The sequence below is a fragment of the Rhinolophus sinicus genome, chromosome 16 (assembly GCF_057876585.1).
Source record: "Rhinolophus sinicus isolate RSI-liver-muscle chromosome 16, RSI-T2T, whole genome shotgun sequence".
NCBI classification, from domain to species: Eukaryota; Metazoa; Chordata; class Mammalia; order Chiroptera; family Rhinolophidae; genus Rhinolophus; species Rhinolophus sinicus.
This window is the reverse complement of record NC_142516.1, coordinates 65,075,438-65,098,512: the sequence shown is the minus strand read 5'-3', so window position 1 is coordinate 65,098,512 and position 23,075 is coordinate 65,075,438. Positions and strand designations below refer to the sequence as shown.

At 38.8% G+C, this 23,075-nt stretch overlaps 1 protein-coding gene across 2 annotated transcripts in view; it reads right to left on the bottom strand.

Moving 5' to 3' along the window:
- FOCAD (focadhesin) overlaps nt 1–23,075 on the bottom strand; it is a 274,355-nt gene that overhangs the window by 6,350 nt on the left and 244,930 nt on the right. The window contains exons 36-41 of one of the 2 annotated variants that reach the window (XM_019750360.3): nt 12,120–12,248; nt 9,895–10,010; nt 7,135–7,395; nt 6,396–6,485; nt 2,400–2,577; nt 713–810 (exon numbers count right to left, since the gene is read on the bottom strand). In XM_019750360.3, coding sequence (XP_019605919.3) covers nt 713–810; nt 2,400–2,577; nt 6,396–6,485; nt 7,135–7,395; nt 9,895–10,010; nt 12,120–12,248 — 872 coding nt within the window. Of the gene's footprint in view, nt 1–712; nt 811–2,399; nt 2,578–6,395; nt 6,486–7,134; nt 7,396–9,894; nt 10,011–12,119; nt 12,249–23,075 lie in introns of those variants that run through there. The other variant, XR_012495704.2, reaches the window with a different exon arrangement.

Here is a 23,075-nt window from a genome sequence, read left to right as displayed (position 1 = left end):
AATTTCACACACACACACAAATCTTCAGAAAAGCAGGGCAGAATTTCAAACAACATCCCAGGTCGCACACATTTTTACTTGACAAAGGAAACACGTGAAACATTCCTACACAAAAAAAGTCTACCCCTGAAAAATGCACAATGGGCCCTAAGTCAAGAATATGAGGAGAGTGGGAAAGTGCTATCATCATTTATTAATCTTTTTCTTTTTTAATTCACCCAATACCGGTGGTTGTTAACCTTTTTTGGGTCATAGGTGATTTTGAAGGTGTGCTGAAAACTCCTCTCTAATATGTGCACACATGCTCATAAGTATTGGCGCACACACAGATTACTCGCATACACTCCAGGAAATCTCTTCAAACCAAGCGTGTGAAGCCATACTCTGGGCCGGTGGGGAGGCCAGGACCCTGAACCCCACCTCCTTTGTGGGATCAAGCCCAAGTGTACAGGACCCTGGGTTCCCTCTCCAGTGTCCTTTGTGTGCTGCTTGTCAAGTAACGTAACCCGTTGGAAATATTTTTCAACGAGTACCCTGGGGGTCTCCAAGAGGCTGGTAAAAACATTTATTTCCTAGTGACATCAGAGTGATTTCCCAAAGTTAACAGGAAGGAAGGAAAGAAAGCTACAAGCAGCAACATTTTCCACTTTTGGGAGAACAAATATAAATTCTATATTTTAAGAAGGCTACAAATTACTGCTCTAGATTGTACCTCATCGAGAGCCACGTTCTGAACAGATGTTGACTGGTAAGCAATATTCCTGATATAACCCATCAGTTCCAAGAGCCACTCCATTCTCTTCAACACACCTGAAACAAAACGGACATTTTCTTATCAGACGATGCTTTTTCCTTTGAAATGCAAAGCAGAGCAGTAATAACCATCATAACTCAAGCCGAACACCTGGTGAGGATTTCACACAATAGTTTCAAGTCCTCTCACGATATTTCAGACTTCTGATTGCCCGTGAGGGTTCTTTGACACTATTCATATCAGATGACCACATTTTGCTCTTTATTTTTGAAAACTAATTTATTCTTCATACCTACCCACCCACTAGTGATAAAACACATTTATTGGAGTTTCTCTCTCAACATTAAACGGACGAGGAGAAATCTGGCACACCAACTAGCCAGTAATGTTGAATCTTGGATTAAGTGTTTTTATAATCCTTTGCTTAAATGTTCCCACCTCATGTCATAATCACAGAGAAAACCTATCCCAAAGACATAAAAAGAAAAATAAAAACCAGCTTTTTTATGGTAACTGGAGAATAAACATCAACACACTGTTTTTCTTTTCTTTTTAAAACATGAGGCTTCCCATTACAGTATAAATTACTTGGGAAAGTTCTCAAAATTTAGTGAATGAGAGCAAAATGAGAACTAAATTTGAAGGCCAACTAGTTAAAACCAAAGGCAGTATCAAATTTATTTCAATTTGCTTCATGTATCTTCATGCCTAATTGGGAACTGGGTTTTCTTCCTGGTAAACACACTTTTGATTTAGAGTGAAAAATCTAGTTTCTCATCACAGGTTCATTTTTCATCGGGCAGACACTCACACAGATATGAGACAACTATCTCAGTTGCCAAAGAGGAGGAATCAAAATTTCCTGTACAGTCTCAAAAAGAGTATTACAATTACGTTTGTCAGTTTTCTCTCAAAATTTTATCGAGAGAGAGGGGAAAATGGAGCACAGAAATATAAGGAACTTGCTAGGGTCAGAAGGGCTTCCCAGCCACATGTCCGCCTTAAGCCAAGTGCAATTCAGAACCCGAAACTAGACTCAAGAAATTCTAAGCATGTGACTGAAGGCATGGGAGGAGAAATGAAGCAACTCCCTTTTCAGAGGATTATTAGGGCACCAATGTCTAAAATGGTCTAAACGTTGCAATAGATGATTCATTAGCAGATCTTTAGGCCTGGAACTTCTTGAAGATGCAGTCAGGTTGTCCAGATTTTATTCTTCTCACCTCTGAGAAGTTCCTCTATAGAATAACTACTTAATTTTGTTGTTGCTGTTTTCTTTTTTTGTGTGTTTGTTAAATGACTGCCCAAAAGCCATTTTCATGACAACATCAGGCGCAGAATCAATGGGCATCCTGTCTGTCTGAGAAACGGAAGCAGGAAGAATCAACCTGATAGACGTGTTTATATCCTTGAGGGCCAAGTACAATCTAAAGATCCTTAAAAGAATTCATTTCCATCTCCACCGAGTGGATGATGTGAGCTGTAACTGCTCATGTCTGTCCATGGGGCTTCTCTTTTGGGGTACCAAGGCCTCACCTGAGTCAAGAAGCACTAAACCAGTTTTGAAGTTGAGGAAACAATTACAACGTAAATGACATGGTGGGCAGATCTGCGTGCCGTGGTGTCCGCCCCAGGCTGGCCTCACCTATGTCGGCATGGCTGGCAATCCGTGCCTGGTATAAGCTGTGCAGTATCATCCAGGCCAGCACGTCCTTTTCCTGGCGCTGAGCAGCCACGCTGAGCATGTCAGTCAAGCCCATCAAGGGGAAACATCCTTGGGAGACCAAGTACAGTCTGACAAAGGCAGCCTTTTCTATGCTGCTCTGCAAAAAAGCAAATTGTTCCGTTACTATGAAATTAACTGAAGTCATTAGAGAACCTCAGGGCAAGGGCAACATAGAGAGGGTGAGTTTGGAGTTGATTATTATTCCAAACGCTAAAGCTGTTCGTTTCCTGCAGCGTGTGACCTGTCTGCCTGCATGCTCTGTTAAAATGTACAGGCAGACAGAAGGTTGTAATGTCACCTCCTGTTTTCTCATAAAAACCATAAGTGATTTCAGAGGTTAATTGGTGATGACATTTAGTAAGGATACACAAATAATAACAATGATAACTAACAAATACAGTACTTATCATGTGCCAGGCACCATTCTCAGCACTTAACATGTATTAATTTGGCAGTTTACAAAGTGTTCCACACAGACCTCTAGGCAACCCCGAGACCCTTTTAGAGGGTCTATGAGGTCAAACTCTATTCATAACAGCACCAAACGCTAGTAATATGCAATGTAGTTTTCATTGCCACTTACATTTTTTTTAAAAGCTAGTTTCCCTTGCAGTATCCTTGTAAACAATAAAAATTATTAGTTTCATTAAACCTTTGCCCTTGAGTACATATCTTTTTAATATTCTGTGTGACAAATGGGGAGTATGCATAAAAGACTTGTGCTGCGTACCCAAGTATGATGGTTGTCTCAAGGAAAAGCACTTGTAAGACTGAATTGTGGGCTGAAGCAGCCTCTCTTCTCATAGAACACCATTTACTTGACTCATTAATGCTTATTCAACTGAGTATCTGATAGATTATTTTCTTAAAATTGAAGGAATTGAGACGGTCACTTCATGGAAAATACTTGACAGTATTTGCTGCCAATAGTAAAATCTGAATTTTCAAGTGAAAAGTGGGCATTTGGAAAATTTGTATCTGCTACTATGAGTTTGGTAGCTTCCCAATACATAAAAGACTATTCTGATGAGATTGCTGGTAATATTAACAAATATGTGTTTTGATATTATGTAATGAAATGTATCAACATTTGGAAGATTTTCAAAACTTAGTGATTCAAAATTTTCTACATGGGCAATGTATGTTGCAAAATCATCCACTGCTAAAAGACCCAGAGTACAAGATAGACTAATAGATTTTGATGTAACAAAGTATGCGAAGTTCACTGTTGTGGTTTCACACTGTAACTAACCTACAAGAAACTAGCACTGGTTGCGTTTTAGTGCAATATCAAAGAAAGATATCCACAATTATCTGAAAAGTCTATTAACATACTCTTCCTCTTTCTACCTACATATCTATAAGAGGCTGGATTTTCTTCACATACTTTTCACTCAAATAACATCACAACAGATTGAATGAAGCAGCAGCTATGAGAATCTAGCTGTCTTCTAGTAAGCCAGACATTAAAGAGATTTGCAAAAATGTGAAACAATGCCACTTTACCCACAATTTTCTTTTATTTGCTGGAAAATATTTTTTCTTATTTATGTTAAGATGCAGTGAGTTTTTTTTTTGTTTTTTTAATTGGGGAAGGTGAACAGGACTTTATTGGGGAACAGTGTGTACTTCCAGGACTTTTTTCCAAGTCAAGTTATTGTCCTTTCAATCTTAGTTGTGGAGGGTGCCGTTCAGCTTCAAATTGTTGTCTTTTCAGTCTTAGTTGTGGAGGGCGCAGCTCAGCTCCAGGGCCAGTTGCCGTTACTAGTTGCAGGGGGCGCAGCCCACCATCCCTTGCAGGAGTCGAACCAGCAACCTTGTGGTTGAGTGCATGCATTCCAAGCAATTGAGCCATCTGGGAGCTCAGCTCAAGGTGCTGTGTTCAATCTTAGTTGCAGGGGACGGAGCCCACCATCCCTTGCGGGAGTCGAAGAATCAAACTGGCAACCTTGTGGTTGAGAGCCCACTGGCCCATGTAGGAATCGAACTGGCAGCCTTTGGAGTTTGGAGCACGAAGCTCCAACATCCTGAGCCACCGGGCCGGCCCACAATGAGTTTTTTATTATTACTTTTAAGTAAATATTTTTAAAATGTCCTAGTTTTAATTTCTAATATAGGAAATATTGACAAATATGACCCATATAAATAAAAGCTCTTTGGAGACCTCAATAATTTTTAAGACACTGACATGGCCCTGAAACCAAAAAGTTTGAGGACCACTGTATTAACTATTGAATTCTCACACGAACCCTATGCAATAGATTACTATTTTCATCCCTGCTTTGCAGATAAAGAGACTGAAGCAGAGAGGTTAGGACACTTGCTTAAGGTCACACAGCCATAGGTGTCAGAATAGAAGTGGAACCCAGGGAGTCTGAGCTTTTCACCACCACCTTTTCTTATCCCTGTTCTTTCCAGAAATGAAAACACTGACCTCAGTGGACACACTAATTCTTTTTGGGAACATCAGGACACTATTTAGTATGTCCTAGTGACAGTGTTCTGAGTGGTACTTTAGGAACCCAAGTGAACAACACAACCTTTAGCTCTGGGTACCATGAAGCAAATTATATACATTACTTCTGATTGTATTATATGAATATAATAATAGGATATAATTAATTACACGAATGTAATAACTATGATAATAAATAATTACTGAGTATCACCTCGGGTCCAGTACTTTCCCAAGAATTTAATGTGGATTAAGTCATTTAACTCGTAAATAACCCGAGGAGGTAGGTGCTATCAGCTCCTTTTTGTAGATGAGAGAACTGGGGCAGAGAGAGGTTATGAAACAAAACCAAGGTTCACATTGCTAGTAAATTACAGAGCTGTATTTCAAACCCTGGCAGTGAGGCTCCTGAGAACATTCTCTTAAGCATTTCCTTATACGGCTTCTTCTTGCTTAAAATAAACTCATCTTCAAAATGCTAATATTCCAAATACTTTAACTAACAGTGATTCTAAAGCCTTATGATGCACACAATCACCTGGAAGGATTGTTAAAACACAGATTCCTGGGCCCCACCTGCAGGTTCTCATTGAGTAGGTCTGGGCTGGGACTAGACAATTTGCCTTTCTAATCAGTTCCCAGGCCATGCTGCTGCTGCGGGTCCAGGGAGCACATTTAGAAAATCACTGCTACGTGATACGGAAATTCCAGGATTCCACTGAAACCTTCCATAAAGTGGAATAAAAACGATGGCCACCAGCTATGCAAGGGCTCACAGTTCTATAGAACCTTGGTGATACCAGGCATGCAGGTTGCCACTTGAATAAGTATGTCCGTTGGGATGTACTGGCACTAGAAAAGTATTCAATCTTTATCTGCAATTCAAATTTAACAAGACATATTATATTTGCTAAATCTGGCAAACTGACTGGTGTGCTACTTTTTGCTCATTCATCACTGACTTGGAGTGAGTGTGAGGGGTACTTGTTAATTATCTTATGTCAGGGCTAGTAATGCTTGTTTTTCAATCAGACACCTTTCTTTATTCTACAGGGATAAGTATCAGGTGAAGAAAAATAAATGTGAAAACAGACCTATTTATTTATGGCTTCCATGCACCAGAAAGCTTTTTGGTTAGAATATTCCCATTCTTGTGGATTTTGTGTTGAAGACATTGTCCTGTACTTATTTTTGCCCAGAGGTGACACTAAAATGTTTGACAAAGTGGGATTAATTAGGTCAAAGTGTTACTGTTCCATGTATCCATCCATACAACATTTGTTAAGAACAAACCATTGTACTAGGCTGGACACAAGACCCTAGGAGTGAAACAGAGATAGTGTCCTCAAATTAACCAGTAATAGAAAGAAAAACTGGCCTCAGCTAAAAGGGTACTGTAACCACCTCGTCAATTGTAATTCCTACCTTAATAATGAAAAAATATATAGATACGTTATTACCTCAGTGATCTGGGCGACCCGATTGGCTTCATCATACGTCATTTCCGAGAGGCATTTTGCTACACTGATATACAACTCCAGATCATTTCTCTGGTAAAGAAAAAACCCAAGCATGTCAATATACAATATATTCTTAATGTTCTGGCAAATTATTGGATTTGTTTATCTCTATGAACGGCAACTGGTGAGATTTTAATTTTAACCAAACCAAAACATGCGGCCAATTTTTATCATTTAAACACCACCTATCCTTTTATTTTGTATATTTGTTTGGCTGTACTTTTTTTCCTCCTATTCAGAATCTATCATCACTCCAAACGGATTTTTAACTTCTTTGTGAAACTGCAATTCAGAGGTCTGTTGGGTGAGGGGAAAGACTAGTGTTAAGTCACTTGCTGTGAACATTATACTGGACAACATGCCCAGTGATTCTCCTGGTGCAAAGTGTGAGGGTTTCCGAGCTTGCTCACCTTCTACAGGCATTTGGTAAAAGGCCCAAGAGCAAACTTCCTGGTGCAGCACTGGTTAACCTGCTTCTGAGCTTGCTCAAGACTTCGGTTCTAAATATTCAACCTCAATTTAGATCTTGGAAGCAAACACATTCTTCGTGAAGAATGTGATTATTTCTTGCTAGCCTCCCCACCAGATTCTTAAAACATACACCTCTCTGCTTTGCCAAAAAGGCTTTAGAAAATCCCAAACATAAATTGTCAGGAATGTAAATATTTTTGTTCCTCACCCGAATCTTATTTGGCAGAAGGTCAAAAATTTTCCCAGTAGCTCCGCAGAGCAGACTCCAGAGGTGGTAGGCAGGGCTGGGCAGCTTCATGGCCTGGCTCAGACCCTGCAAGGAACTCAGGCATAACTCAGGATCGGAAACGGGGGGAGCTGCTTTGAAAACTGCTACCATTAAGTTTTCAACAAAACCCAGGATCTGTTCGTCAGAGACGTGTTTGATCCACAGAGGCACAGAGACCAGGAGGCACTTCTTGGTACTCATCTGGAAGCAAAAGAGAAGAGGTCAGATGTAAACAGGCAAGTCTGGTTTGCAATGCTCAAAACTGCTAGGTCATCACTGTGTTGGAGTGTAGACTGAGACTGAGAGATAAAGGGTTCAGGTTACCTTTCCCCTCAGTTCCCCACAGCTTCGTGGTCCAGTGGGCCACGGGTGCCTGTCATTTTGGCTGCAGCAGTAACTTTTGATCCAGGGTGACTCATGTGTATATATGGGACCTGTCAATCCATCTGTGAGCCAGTCAGCTTAAACCTTGATTCTTTTCAGCGAGGGGAATAAAATGCTACTTCTAAAAGTACACGACAGTTGCTATTCAGTCTTAAAAAGTCACATTCTCTGGAAAGAAAAACTGAAGATGAAAGGCTCATCTGCTGGAAATCAACTCAACAGAATATCTGATATTATTAATTTCTTCTTCTGAGGAAGCACAGGGAGATCATAAGGGGAACTGGCATGCTGAGACCATTTCTGACCAAAGAAAACCCCGCTGAGCATGTGAAACTGACCATGGCATCTTAGAGTTGATGAGAGCTAGGCAGGAGCACAGCTGGTAACAGCTCTGGGTCACAGGCTTTAAGACAGCAGGCTTCAAAAATTGTTAGACATATAGCGTGATACTAAAGGAGCAGAAAGTCTAAAAGAAGTAGTATAAAAAAGTAAAATCTGACAAAAATCAGCAAATTTCAAAAAAGATCAATGTTGTTGCATGAGTTATCTGAAGAGCTTACTTTAAAGAATAGGACATTTCAGATCATTTTTTAAAGGAGAAGGTATATAATTCAGAAAATGAATTCACAAAATTTATTAATTAACAAAGATAATGTGAAGGGTCCTTAATCAAGGACAAATGCAAAAGGGCAGCACAGATCTGAAAGAAAAGTAGAAGGATAACTAAACCTAGAAAATTTTCTGAGGTCAACACAACAGGCTGCTAGTTATACCTGACTCACAAGGAAGGAGTTCATAATGCAGTGTTTAAGACATGTGCTTTGGAGTTACCCACACTCTCTCCCATTTATTAGGTATGAGAACTTTGCTTACTCTCCATTTGCCTCAGTTTATCAACCTGTGAAATGGAAATAATAAAATCTACTGCTCAGAAGTGAAATAAGCCAGACACGAAAAATTCCACATTGTATGATCCCATTCTAAAGAATTTCTAAATGTTATATGATGCATTTAAATGTATATGGAAGTTCTTTTAAAAAGACAAAATTATGGAGACAAAGAGCAGATCAGTGGTAGCCTGGGTCTGAGACTGGGAGAGGGAATCAACCACAAGTAGGCATAATGGAACTTTTTGGGGTGATGAAAATATTCTTGGTAATGGATGAAAATGTATAAATGTGCTAAAACTCCAATGACACTTAAAGTGGCAATATTTTATGGAATATAAATTATAACTAAATAAAGCTGTAAAAAAATAATCAGCCTGTTAGGGTTGAAGAGATTAAATCGGATCTCTGAAAGTAGTCACTGAGTGCTTACAAGTAGCAGGCACATAGCAAGTGCTCATTAAGTGGCCGCCGACAGGTGATAATAACTGACAGAAAGGATGCAGATCTCAATGACATCAACCTTCAATTAAAAAATATTAGGAGATGTAGGAAAGCTTAAAAGAAAAAAGTGCAGAGTATGGACTGAAGCCAAAAGTCTGAGGAAATAATAAGATGGTTTTGCAGTATGCTCAAAGAATTAAAGCCTCCTAGAACAGAAGAATAACAAAGCTGAGATCATTTAATGTATAATCAATTGGTAAATATCTCAGGAATCACGGAACGTGTTTTTTTTGGTCCAAGCTTGAAATGTACTCAAAATTATACATCTTTACTTATTTCACATCTTTCAATAATCTTGCCCCATTCTTCTTATTCACGCTTAGCCTATATTCTGTGAAGGGTGCTGGCCCTTCTCTCTGTAACAAAAATACCAGGTAGATTGTTTCTTCCTGAGCACTTTGCTCAAGCTGAACATGCTAGCAGAGATATCTCCTCTCTCCACCTACAGCCCCTGGTGCCTCTGACTTGATGCCTAACCAGATCGTACCAAGCCTTCGAGACTCACCAAATTGCTGCCTTTTCTGTGAAAAGGAGGGATCATTTACCTAGTATGTGTGGATTTGCCTTTCTCTTTATACCTACTGAAAAGTTAGGTATATTATATAAAACAAATAAACCTAGCTTCAAATAACTCTACAACTTTCTAGCCGTGTGATCTTGAGAAAGGAACTTTAAAATCTCTGATCATTTTCCCTTTTCTGTAATAAACGGTATCTGAAAGCATGAATGGTGATGGCTATGGCAGAGTTCTGAATCACACAATTTTCCACTCTGGTGGCCAGCTACTACTGTCAAACTCTTGACTTTTGTAAAATCCCACTTGTCCACTCTTGACTTTGAGAACACCCCCCCAAATGAATGTTAATTCCCTCCCCCCCCAAATAAAAGTATCCTCCTCTTGCCCAACACCTTAGCTGCTACATACACTCAGCCCATGGATCAGTGGTGGCGTCACCCACAATCCCAACAGTGCAGCTGCATTCTGGGATGACTGTGCCTGGGTCACCAAGATTTCAAGGCACAGCTGTTGTATCTCGTCACCTGAAACAGAAGAAAAGAGTATCTAATGCAGCTGCTTCTTTCACTCATTTTCAGCTTTCAGTGTCTCAAATTAAAGCATCTGCTTATGTGACTTCTACAGGTAATAGAACTTTAGTAAACCCAAAGGTATTTCAAGAGGTCTTTCAGTTACAAGGCCAAAGAATGTATCCACTGGCATCAGTGTCCTAGGTCTTAGAATTGGCAAGGGCCTTGACCTAGCGAGGGAAATTTCTCTTATGAAATCCAGAGAAAACTAAACACTCAAATACTATCATAATTTTAAAATAATTTTAGCTAAAAATGTCTTTCTTTCTGTTTTTCCCCTCCTCTTAACCTTGTATTCAGCACATAGAGAAATCTGTCTAGGTCTGGAAGGACTCAAAGATGTGGGCACATTCTCTAGTGATCGAGTATATTTAACAGTCTGATCCCCATAAGCAGACATATCTTCCCAACCAGATCTTTCTTCTGTCTTCTAAGGAGTTTTGCCAAAACAAAAACATTTTCAATACAGCACGCAAAGGGGGGCAGGGGTATGGGGGGCAGGAGGACATATTTTCAAATGAATCTCTGAAAACACGGTATAGTAACACTGTATCTTATACAGGGATAAGGTTAAAATGAAAGCATTTAAGTGAAAAATTGTGTAGAGTCAAAATTACCTTTGATTATCCCTTAAACTGCACATAAATTATACTATATAAATCTTTCTGTATAGCATATGTAAATAAGCACCCTACTGTAAAAATAGAGCACGCATGGCAAATACACAAACACCACAATTATAGCATTGTTAAAATTATTCTCCCTCCCTCTCTTATTTTTGGAGGTGGAGGCACGTACATGAAATTAAATTTGCTAATTCCATAAAAGAGGGGGCTGTGGGGGAATTAGTGTGTGAAGGCATGCATTCCCTCTGCCTCGCACCACCTCGTATCTGTGGTAGACAGAATAATGGTCCCCAAAGACGTCCACATCCTAATCTCTGGAATCTGTGAACATATTACCTTGCACAGCAAAGGCACTTTGCAGATGTGGCTAAGGCAAAGGACCTTAAAATGGGGAGATTATCCTGGATTCATTAATCACAGGAATCCTTCAACGTGGATAACCTTTCCCAGTGGCAGAGAACCAGAAAAATGAGTCCTCAGCCGTCTGTCGTTTCCTTTGAAGATGGAGAAAGGAGGCCACAAATCAAGGACTGTGGGCAGCCTCTAGAAGCTGCAAAAGGGAAGAAAATGGATTCTCCCTTTCTTAGTCTCTTTGGGCTGCTATAATAAAATACCACAGGCTGGGTGGCTTATAAACAACAGAAACTTATTTCTCACAGTTCTGGAGGATGGAAGTCCAAGAGCAGGGTGCCAGCCGGGTCAGGTCCTGGTGAGAGCCCTTTTCTGGGATGTAGCCTGCCAACTTCTCCCCGTGTCCTCACATGGCAGAAGGGACAAGGAAGTTCTGTGGGACCTCTTTTCTAAGGGAACTACATAGGCTCCACCCTCATGACCAATCACCTCCCAAAGGCCCCACCTCCTAATGCCATCACACAGAAGGTTCCACATATAATCGTGGGGGGACACAAACATTCAGACCATGGCACTCCCTTAAAGCATCTAGGAAATAACACTGCTCTGCTGGTACGTTGATGTCAGCGCAGTGAAGACTATGTTGGACTTGTGACCTCCAGAATTATAAGAAAATAAACTGCTGCTTCAAGCCACTGTGTCTGTGGTAATTTGTTACAGTAGCAATAGAAAACGGTTACAACACCCCTTTGGCTACTTTCTTGAAACACAGGGCTCTGGAAATGCAGTTTGATAACCATCAGACCTGGCTTTCTGGGGCCTGCCACAGATGCTGAGCAACATGCAAATCAGTCAAATATCGTCTTGATGAGTGCCACCTGGTCTGTGTCTTCAGCCCTCCTCCTTCTTACCCTCGGCTATTTGTAAAGGACCAGTGGAAGTAACCCAGCAGTCCCATCCAAGAAGTCAAACATCAAAATCCCAAAAGTCTATCCAATCACTACCAATTGTGACACACACTCTATTTTTCTACCCAGGTCACCCGCTAAAAGCAGAGTCTGAAGACCTAAAGACTCTTGATATTCACCAAAGTTTAGCCTCATAAGTGGAGAGAGAAGTGCAGCCCAGTTCACAGGAGGGTACTGGTAGCTTTTGCCAACAGTTGCTATGGGTTTCATCACGACCTTGAGAAGGGAAGGAGGCACAGACTCAGGACCTGCAACAGAAAGGAAAAAAATAATAAAACATCTTGATACCATCATGAAAATGGAAAAGGCCAACTTTCCCTTCTGGTTCTTCCAGTTTCAAAGGATTTGGTATCACATCTTCCACTCTTGTCCATCCTTCAATCCTGTGCTCTTAAACCTCAAGCCAATTTCCTACGAAACCCTGTTCTCTCTATTTTTCTCTCTCTTGCTTGTCTCCAGTCTTCCCCTCTTATCTGGACCGGAATACTCCACATAGCTACTTAGCTATCTTCCATACGTTTCCTCATTTCTTTTCACCCTGCTTTCTAAAAAGAATAACTTTCTCTACATTATTATTGCCTCACCGCTCGCTGACTCTTCAATCCACTTCCACAAGAGTGACAGTTACTGCCTACTTGGGTCCATTCTCTCCTAAGGATTATGGATTACCTTCAGTCCTCATAGCCCAAAATGGGCATGTTCTGTACCATGTGACTCACCATTCTATTCCTCAGCCTGTGCCATGGCTGGCTGATAGCCCCAGAGGTGATCATGTAAGGTAACAGCTAATCCATAGGTTAACCAGCTATCTGTGACACAGTATACCATAACTTTAATATTCTATTCTTTTTATTCAGGTGGGATGGGTAATTTGAAACAGAACATAATGAGAAGTGGAGCAGTTCTGAGTGCAGCCATTAAAGTACCATTAAGTCAAGGCTGGAGTAGCCATTAAGGGTCATGTAAAGGTAAAGTTACAAGGAGGTCAGAAATGACGGATATAAAAGTAGAAGACCAAGAAGGAGAGCAAAAGTAGCAGGAGTGACTTAAGCAGCAGAAAGGAAATCAGCATCAGAGAAAGAGAAGCAGAATCAATAAAAGAAAAAGCATTAGCAGGAAAAGGAAAAGCAAGGTAGGAATCAGTAGAAAAGGCTGCAGAATCTGCAGACACTGAAAAAGGGAAAAGCAGAAGCAGGGACAGAGTCAGCAAAAGGAAAATCAGCCACAGAAAGAACAAGCACAGCAAAAGGAGAAGCAGGGGCTGAAAAACCCACAGAATCAGCAGCTACTGAAGAAAGAGACAGCAGAAGTAGGGAGAGTCGGCAAACGGGAAAACAGCTACAGAAAGGAGGAGCCCAGGAAAAAGAAGCAGAAACAGAAACAGCAGGAAAAGTAGGAGAATTAATAAAGGTTGAAAAACAGGGCCAAAGTGAAGGCAGAGTCAACAAAAGTAAAAACAATCAAAGAAAGGAGAAGTCTAGGGAAAAGGAGAAACACATAAAAACGGGCAAAGAACTTAAACATTTCTCTAAAGATGATACAAATAGCCAACCAGGGTATGAAAACATGTTCAACATCACTAATTATCAGAGAAATGCAAATGAAAATGACAATGAGATATCACCTCACAGCCACTAGAATGGCTACTATAAAAAAAAAGACAGAAAATGAAAATAAATAACAAGTGTTGGCAAAGATGTGGAGAAATTGGAACCCTTTTGTACTGTTGGTGGTATTGTAAAATGGTGGAACTGCTATGGAAAACAGTATGATGGTTATTCAAAAAATTAAAAATAGAACTACTATATGATCCAGTAATCCCACTTTGGGTATATATCCAAAATAATTACAAGCAAAGTCTTGAAGAGGTATTTGTTCACCCATGTGCACAGCAGTACTATTTACAATAGCAAAGAATAGAAACAACCCAAATATTCATCGACAGGTGAATGAATAAACAAAATTGATATAGACACAAAATGAAATAGCATTTAACCTTAAAAAGAAAAGAAATCCTGTCATATGCCACATGGGTAAACCTTGAGGACACTGCACTAAGTGAAATAAGCCAGTGACAACAAGATACATTCTGTATGATTCCACTTCTATCAGGTAAAGTAATCACGTTAATAGAAACAGAAAGATGGTGATTACCAGGGGTCAGGGAAAGGGAGAAAAGGTAGGCATTGTTTAATGGGTCTAGAGTTTCAGTTTTGCAAGACGAAAAATTTCTGGAGATTGGTTTCACAACCATGTGGGTATACAACAATGTAGATATACTTAACACTACTGAAATGTCTATTAAAAAATGGCCAAGATGTTGAATTTTATGTTATATGCTTTTCGTAATTAAAAAAAAAAAAGGAGGGACTTTTGGCTTCCAGTTCTGCATGTAAGGAACTTAAAAGTCGCCACTCTGTCCTGACAACCATTAAACAGCTGAACAGACTGAAAAGTCAACTCTTCTTGGATCCCTAAGAGAGGGAAGGACACAGGGCAAACTGCTGCCCCGAGATTGGAAAAGCAGACAGACGAATACAGGTATACCTCATTTTACTGTGCTCTGCTTTATGGAACTTTACAGATAGTGTGCTTTCATCAACACCGAGGCAGGACCCTTCACTGGGAAAAAGATTACGACTTGCTGAAGGTTTCGATGATAGTTAGCATTTTTAAAGAAATAAAGTTCTTTTTAATTAGGGTATGTACTTTTTTTTTTTTTTTTTTTTTTTTAATAATGCTATCACACACTTCAGGGACTACAGCATAGTGTAAACATAACTTTCATATGCACTGGGAAACCAAAAAATTCATGTGACTTGCTTTCCTGCAATATTTGCTTTACTGTGATGGTCTGGAACTGAACCCACAATATCTCCAAGGTATGTCAGTACAGGGAGTCATAGCTTACCAGAGCAGAGACTGATGAGCAGAAAACACTGCAGGAACCAGTGCTGGGGAGGAAAACCTAAACTGTAATTGATGAAATGCTGAAGGCTCTGTGTGGATAACTCTTACGCGCCCACAAATTTGATAACCTAAATGAAATAGGCCAATTCTTTGAAAGATACAGTCTGTCAAAGCTCACACAAGAAGAAACAGATAATCTGTATTGTCCTATATTGATTTAAAAATTGAGTCAATAATTAATAACCCTCTAAAACAGAAAGCAGTATACCCAGATGGGTTCACTGGGAAATTCTCCCAAATATTTCAGGAAGAAATTGTACCAATTTTCCATAATCTCTTTCAGAAGACATAAGCAAAGGGAATATTTCCTAGCTCATTCTACAAGGTCAGCATTACCCTAATACCAAAAACCAGACAAAGATATAACAAGAAAACTATAAACCAGTATCTCTCAGGAACAGACACAAAAATCCTCAACATAATTAGCATACTAAATCCAATAATGTGTAAAAAGAATTACACACCATGATCAAGTGGCATTTATCCCAGGTATGCAAGGCTGGTTCAACATCTAAAAATCAATTAATGCAATCCATCACATCAGTAGGCTAAAGAAAAAAAAATCACATGAACATGTCAACAGATACAGAAAAAGCATTTAACAAAGTCCAACACCCATTCATGATTAAAAAAAGAAAAACTTTCAGTAAACTAGAAATAGAGAGGAACTTCCTCAACTTGATAAAGAACACCTACAAAATAAAACAACAGCTAACATCACACTTAATGGTAAGAAATTAGAAGCTTTCTCACTAAGATCAGGAACAAGGCAAGGATGTCTCCACTCACTACTCCTTTTCAATATTATAATGGAAGTTTTAGCTTATAAAATAGGACAAGAAAAGGAAATAAAAGGTATATTGATTGGGAAGGAAGATGCAATTAACTGAAATGAAAGGAAAATGGAGGTTATTTCTACTGACCTTACAGAAATAAAAAGGACTATAAAAGAAAACTAGGAAATATTGTATGCCAACTAGTTAGATAATTGAGATAAAATGAGCAAACTCCTAGAAGCACACAAATCACCTAAACTGACTCAAGAATAAATAGAAAGTATAAACAGACCTATAACAAATCAAGAGATTGAATCAGAAATCAAAAACCTCCCAACCAAGAAAAGCCCAAGACCAGATGGTTTCACTGGTAAATTCTACCAAACACTTAAAGAAGAATTGACACCAATCCTTCTGAATTTCTTCCAAAAAAAAAAAAAAAAAAAAGAGAGAGAGAGAGAGAGAAGAGGAAGGAATACTTCTTAACTCATTCTGTGAGACTAGCATTATCGTGATACCAAAGCCAGACAAAGACACCACAATAAACACAATAAAACTACAGACCAATATTGGTTATGAGTATAGATGTGAAAACTTTCAACAAAATACTAGTAAAATGAATCCAATGGCATACTAAAAGGATTATACATGATGAGCATGCAGGATTTACTCTAGGAGTGCAAGTGTCATTCAATATAAGAAAATCAATCAATGAAATATACCACATTAATAGAATGAAAGGAGAACATGATCATCTCAATTTATACAGAAAGCTTTTGATAAAATCCAATACCTTTTTATGATAAAAAAAAGTACTCAGAAAATTATAAATAGAATGGAATTATCTTAACACGATAAAGGACACTTGTGAAACACCCACAGTGAACATCATACTCAATGGTGAAAGACTGAAAGCTTTCCCTCTACAATCAGGAACAAGACGAGGAAGGCCACTTTCACCACTTTGTATTGGATGTTCTCGCCAGAGCCATTAGGCAAGGAAAAAAAAAAAAAAATCTAGATTGGACAGGAAGAAGTAAAACTATCTCATTAGCAGATGACATGAACCTATATATAGAAAACCAGAATCAGTAAAGTTGCAGGGTATAAGATCAACATACAAAAATTGTATTTCTATATCCGAGCAATGAATAATCTGAAAAGAAAATTATGAGACAATGCCACTTGCAATAGTACTCATAGACACAGACAATAGTGCAGTGTTTCCCAGAGGGTAGGAGGGGAGGAGGGTGGTACATGAGAGTAAACGGGGTCAAATATATGGTGATGGAAGGAGAACTGACTCTGGGTGGTGAGCACACAATGTGATATATAGATGATGCATTACAGAATTGTACACCTGAAACCTATGTAATTTTACTAACCATTCTCACCCCAATAAATTTTAATAAAAAAATAAATTTAATCAAGGTGAAAGACACGTACAGTGAAAAGTACAAAATATTGCTGAAAGAAATTAAAGAACATGCAAATAAATGGAAAGACATCTTGTGTTTATGGATTGGAAATATTGTTAAGATGACAATACTACCCAAAGCTATCTACAGATTCAACACAATCCCTATCAAAATTCCAACAGCCTTTTTTATTTTTCATTCCCCTCAGAAATGGAAAGGCTTATTCTCAAATTTATATAGAATTGCAAGGAGCCCCAAATAGCGAAAACAGTCTTGAAAAAGAAAAGTATGAAGGACTCACACATACCAATTTCAAAATTTACTACAGAGCTACAGTAATCAAAACAGTGTGATACAGCAAATGTAAGGACAGATATATAAACAAAAGGACTAGAATTGAGAGGCCAGAAGTAAACCCATACTTTATGGTCAATTAACCTTTGACAAAGGTGCTTAGACTATCCAATGGGGTAAAGAACCATCTGAATAAATGGTGCTGGAACAGTAAGACATATGCATAAACAAAGTTGGATCCCTACCTAATACCATTTACAAAAATTAACTTAAAATGGATCAATAACCTAAATACAATAATTAAACCATAAAACTCTTTGAAGAAAACATAGGAGTAAATCTTCATGATCTTTGATTTGGCAATGGACTTTTTAGATAGGACACCAAAAACATAAGCAGCAAAAGGAAAAATAGGTAAACTGGACTTTGTCAAAGCTAAAAACTTGTGCATGAAAGGATATTACCAAAAAAGTGAAAAGACAACCTATAGAATGCAAGAAAATATTTGCAAATTGTATAACTGATAAGGGTCCAGAATATACAAAGAAGTCTTACAACTCAACAATAGAAAGTCTAATTTTTAAAAATAATCAAAGGACTTGAATAAGTGATTCTCCAAAGACGATATACTACAAATGGCTAATAAGTATTTGAAAAGATGGTCAACATCACTGATCATTAGGAAAATGAATATCAATACCAAATAATATCACTTCACACTCAATGGGATGGCAATAATAATAATAATAATAATAATAGAAAAAATAAGTGTTGGCTTGTTCTCTACAAGGATGTGGAGAAACTGGAGCCCTCATCTGTTGCTGGTAGGAATAAAAAATGGCACAACCAGTGTGGAAAAATAGTTTGGCAGCTCCTCAAAAATGACACAGAATTTATATATTATCCAGTAATTCCACCATTCCTAGATATAAACCCCAAAGAACTGAAAACAAGAGTTCAAACAAAAACTGGTACACAAATCTTCATAGCAGGACCACTCATAATAGTGAAAAAAGTAGAAACAACCTAAATGTCCATCAACTGACTATCAACCGACGAATGGATAAATAAAATGGAATACAATGGAATATTATTTGGCCAGAAAAAGGAATGAAATACTGATACATGCTACAATATGGATGAACCTTGAAAATATTATGCTAAGTGAAAGAAGGTATTCACAAAAGGCCATACAGTGTATGATTCCACTTAAATTAAATATATAGAACAGGCGAATCCGTAGAAATAGAAAGCAGATTATTAGTTGCTAGGGGCAGAGAGAAATAGGGGATGGGGAGCAAATGCTCATCAATGGGTGCAAGGATTTCTTTCTTTTGGGGTGATGAAAATGTTATGAAACTAAATAGTGATGGTTGCGCCACACTGTGAATGTAGTAAATGTAGTAAATGCCACTGAATTGTACACTTTAAAGTGGATAAAATGGTCAACTTTACATTATGTGTATTTTACTACATACAAACAAAGAAGCACAAGAGGCTTAGAAAGGGATGAAGCAGTCACTGGAGAGAGAAGCAGAATCCATGACAGAAACTGGTTCTACACAGGCCCTGAAAGATAGAGGGAAAGACAGAGAACATCTTGGTTGCGTGGTATCTTTGCTCCTGGTACTCTTGAGGGCTGGGGGTAGAGTTTCTGCCCTTAGCTTTCTGGGAAAGCTAGGAATCCTTGCAATAAAAATCTTTACTTTTGAGTCAGTTGAAGTGAGTTACTGTTTTCTGTAATAAAAAGCACCCGAACATAATTGCTATCTAGTTATTGTCTCCACTATTCCACTTGAACTGCACTTGCTAAGATTTCTAATTGCTACCTAAATGCCAAATTCAAGGACATATTTTTTCAATCTTTCTTTCCAGACTTTTCCATCTAAAACTGGCCTCACTCTTGAAATAAATACTTCCCTAAACTTCCTTATTGTTCCTCAGCTGAGTCTTGCTGCCTGAGCTCATTCACTCCCACAGTTTCAGGTACTACTTGAATATGCTGATAACTAGTAAATCCATACTTCTAACCCAGGCCTTTCTCTGACGTTTTAGACTCATATTTCCAACTGGAGCATGTTTTCTTAGGCTAGCCACCAATGACGCTACCTCCTTACCTTTGCCCCAGCCAACTTGGGAAGGTAAAACTAGCTGTGTGCCTTCCAGTGACGTTTCTCTCCCCCGCAACACTTTGCTTTTTGAAAATGTTAAAAGCTCAACACACTTGCCATTTGTCTATGCTGTGCTATCAGTAACTGAAGCTAGTCTATCTTGAGATGTACTACTACGAGTGCAGAAAATATTATCAGGGAGTCAACGACTGCTAGTACAAGGAGAAGAATTGCTGAGAAAAAAAGTAAATATCTTCATAAACACATTTCATTCATTCATTCAACCATCAATTGAGTAGCTGTTAGGTACCAGGCACTGTTCTAAACAGTGGCGTCGGTGTTGAACAAGACAGAATAGGTCTCCTTCCATCATCATATATTTGATCCCCCTTACCCTCATCTTCCACCCTCCTCCCCCCTTACGCACTGGTAACCACTAAACTATTGTCTGTGTCTATGAGTTTTTGTTTCTCATTTGTTTGTCTTGTTCTTTTGTTGTTTTTGGTTTATATACCACATATCAGTGAAATCATATGGTTCTCTGCTTTTGCTGTCTGACTTATTTTGCTTAGCATCATACTCTCAAAATCCATCCATGACTCTGGGTGGTGAAAACACAATGTGATATATAGATGATGTATTACATACAGAATTGTACACCTGAAACCTATGTAACTTTACTAACAATTGTCACCCCAATAAAAACTTTAATTAAAAAAAAGAACTTTCCACCTAAAAAAAAAAAAGACAGAATAGGTCAGTCACTACGCTCATGGAGCTGATATTCTAGTGAGAGGACAGACAAGGTCAAATCAGGTGTGAGAAAACAAAAACACAGTGACAGGAATTCACTGGTTGGCTATTCACATAACTACACTGATTACACACATGTGGCAACTGTCCCTATACAATGTTGGCTGCACATTGGAGTCTGATTTCATAAACAAAACAAACCAAAATTAAGCTGTGTTTTGGAGGTCCTTTTGGTTCACGATTCATAAAAATGGCCTGATGAACTAGCAGACAGTATAGTATGGTAAATATCTGTGCATAGAATTACTATTCTCTCCTGTTAAGGACATGAATCCAATCCTACATTGGAAGTCATTAATTAAAAAACAGATTTCTATTATTTTTTTTAGATCAAGTGTTTTCAAAATTACATAAAATTTTATTCCAGGTCCTTCTGCAGAATTCACTATAGAAATTTTGCAGTTTCCAGAGGATCTAGGGAATAAGGAAAGACATTCAACTTACCCTCTAATACCAGGATCCAGTGTGAAATATGACCATTTTCCAAATGTTTTATTGCTTAGACAACGAGCTCTCCCTTGACAGGACAACAGAACTTTCACCAATAACTGCATTTTATTGTACACTATTGATGTGGCTTCTATGCTCTTTAGAATTGATCTGATATATAACCAAGAGTCAGAAACAAGAAGAACTTGTGAAATGGAGCATAGGGTTGAAAATCAAGAAAGTGCTAAGACACAATAAATCTTCCACCTTTAAAGGGCAGAGAATCAGTACTGAATAACATAACCAGAATCACAGAAAATTTTCCACTCTACTTGTGGGGAACTAATTCTGACACTAACTGGAATGAAGTAAATGCTTGGCAGTTCCATGAATTTGGGGGTATGTATGGGAAGAGAGGGAGTCCCAAAGCCTGCGGAGAATGGCATCACAGGGTTCCTTCCCCAGAGATCTGAACACAAGAACCCAAATCTCAGCCACAGGGATGGTCAGCTCCCTCATCACAGTGCTTTGTCTTTCAAACAAGTACCTTAGATAAAAAGGAAATACTGACATGCTTTATAGACAATGGGTATGGAACTGAGAAGACTTAACAGCACTTGTTAAAAGGATCCAGATGTTTTAAAATCTAGATACAACGTTGCATTAAAGCTCTCATCCAGCTGACAGCCTCAAAGAACCCTGATGTAAATGGCATATCCGAACATAATGCATTACAACAGGACCCATTATCACACATACTTTGGCTACACAGAGGGTCAGCTCTCAGTGCCACAAGGCACACGTCTAAGCCCTATGGTGACAGTCTGCTCACAAGCAGGCTGCCAGCCAGTGATATGTATATTCCCATCACCAGCAGTCGCTTGTGTAATGTGTGGCATGTCTTCACTCTCCATCTTCAACGTTGTTTAGAAGCGACTTAGCTCAGAATTATCCATTCATATACACACACACACACACACACACACACACACACACACACACACACACATATATGTACATGCTTAAGGCTGTAGATCAACAAATGTTTGAAAACCATTACATGCCAAGTACTCTGCTCTAAGCATTTAGGATAAAACACAGATGTTCTTCCTGCTCTTGAGGAAATTATAGTCTAATGGGAAAGACAGATATTAAAGAACCATAAATAATTAAGCAAATAATCACACACAAGTACTATGAAAAACATATAGGAGAGTATCATATAAGAAAGCTAAACTAATCTGGGACCATTGGGGAATCCTCTCTCTTCAGCCACTGAGGAGAGAATGTTATAACCAAGATGGAAACGATGGGTAAGAATTTTCCAAAGTCCTCAGAAAAACACAGGTAGAGATAATTACAGCATGGCATATTTGTGGGGACTAGGAGATACTTAGCCCCTTGACAGAAACTGCTCTACGATTATGACAGTCATTGAAAACAGTTGATGACTCTGTCAGTCAGATACTAAGAGTTGGTGGGATGTTTTGTCTTAAGACCAAGAACTTCAACAACAATCAGAGTTATCAGAACAAAAACACCCCTGGGCCCCTGAGCACCAGGAAGGCTGTCAAGGCTGCCCAGTGGAGATCAGGACCGGAGAGAAAAAGGCAGCTTTAGCAGGGCTGTCACCCAGTGGGGACAGGAGAGGATTACATTTAGGGGGACTCAGAAAATGAGCAAATATATTGAGAATAATGGGAGCCAGTTTTCTTACTGTCAGAGAGGAAATTTGCAAATATGAAGAGGGAAACGTAAAATGAACCCTGTGGTGTTAAATTGGAATTGGAGATATTGGTATGAACTTGTGGTTTTCAATATAGATAGCTAGATGTAGAAATAAATATAGACATGAGAGAGACTGGGAGGAGGGTGGGGAGGAGAGGGAGAGAGGGAGAGAGAGAATTTCCTAACTCTGTTTCCTGAAAGGGCCTGGGAGCAGTGATTTTCCCAGTAGCAATGAGATAATTTGTAGCCAGATCTTAGCTTCTAAATATTATCTTCCTCCCAAAGGAACCTGATCTATCTGGCAATTACAGGGCTAAGGATAATAATACAAGATGAGCCCAGAACACCTTATGCCACAAAGAAAAAAAGTACTCAAAGAGTGATAGGGTCACATCAAAAGGACACAAGAGTCAACTTAAAGAGACTCTTACTGATCTAATCTGGAATAATCTGAGGATCAAAATAATGAATCATACGAAGAAAGAAAGAAAAAAGGGTGGGGTAGAGAGGGAAGGAGAGAGGAAGCAACTCTTCCT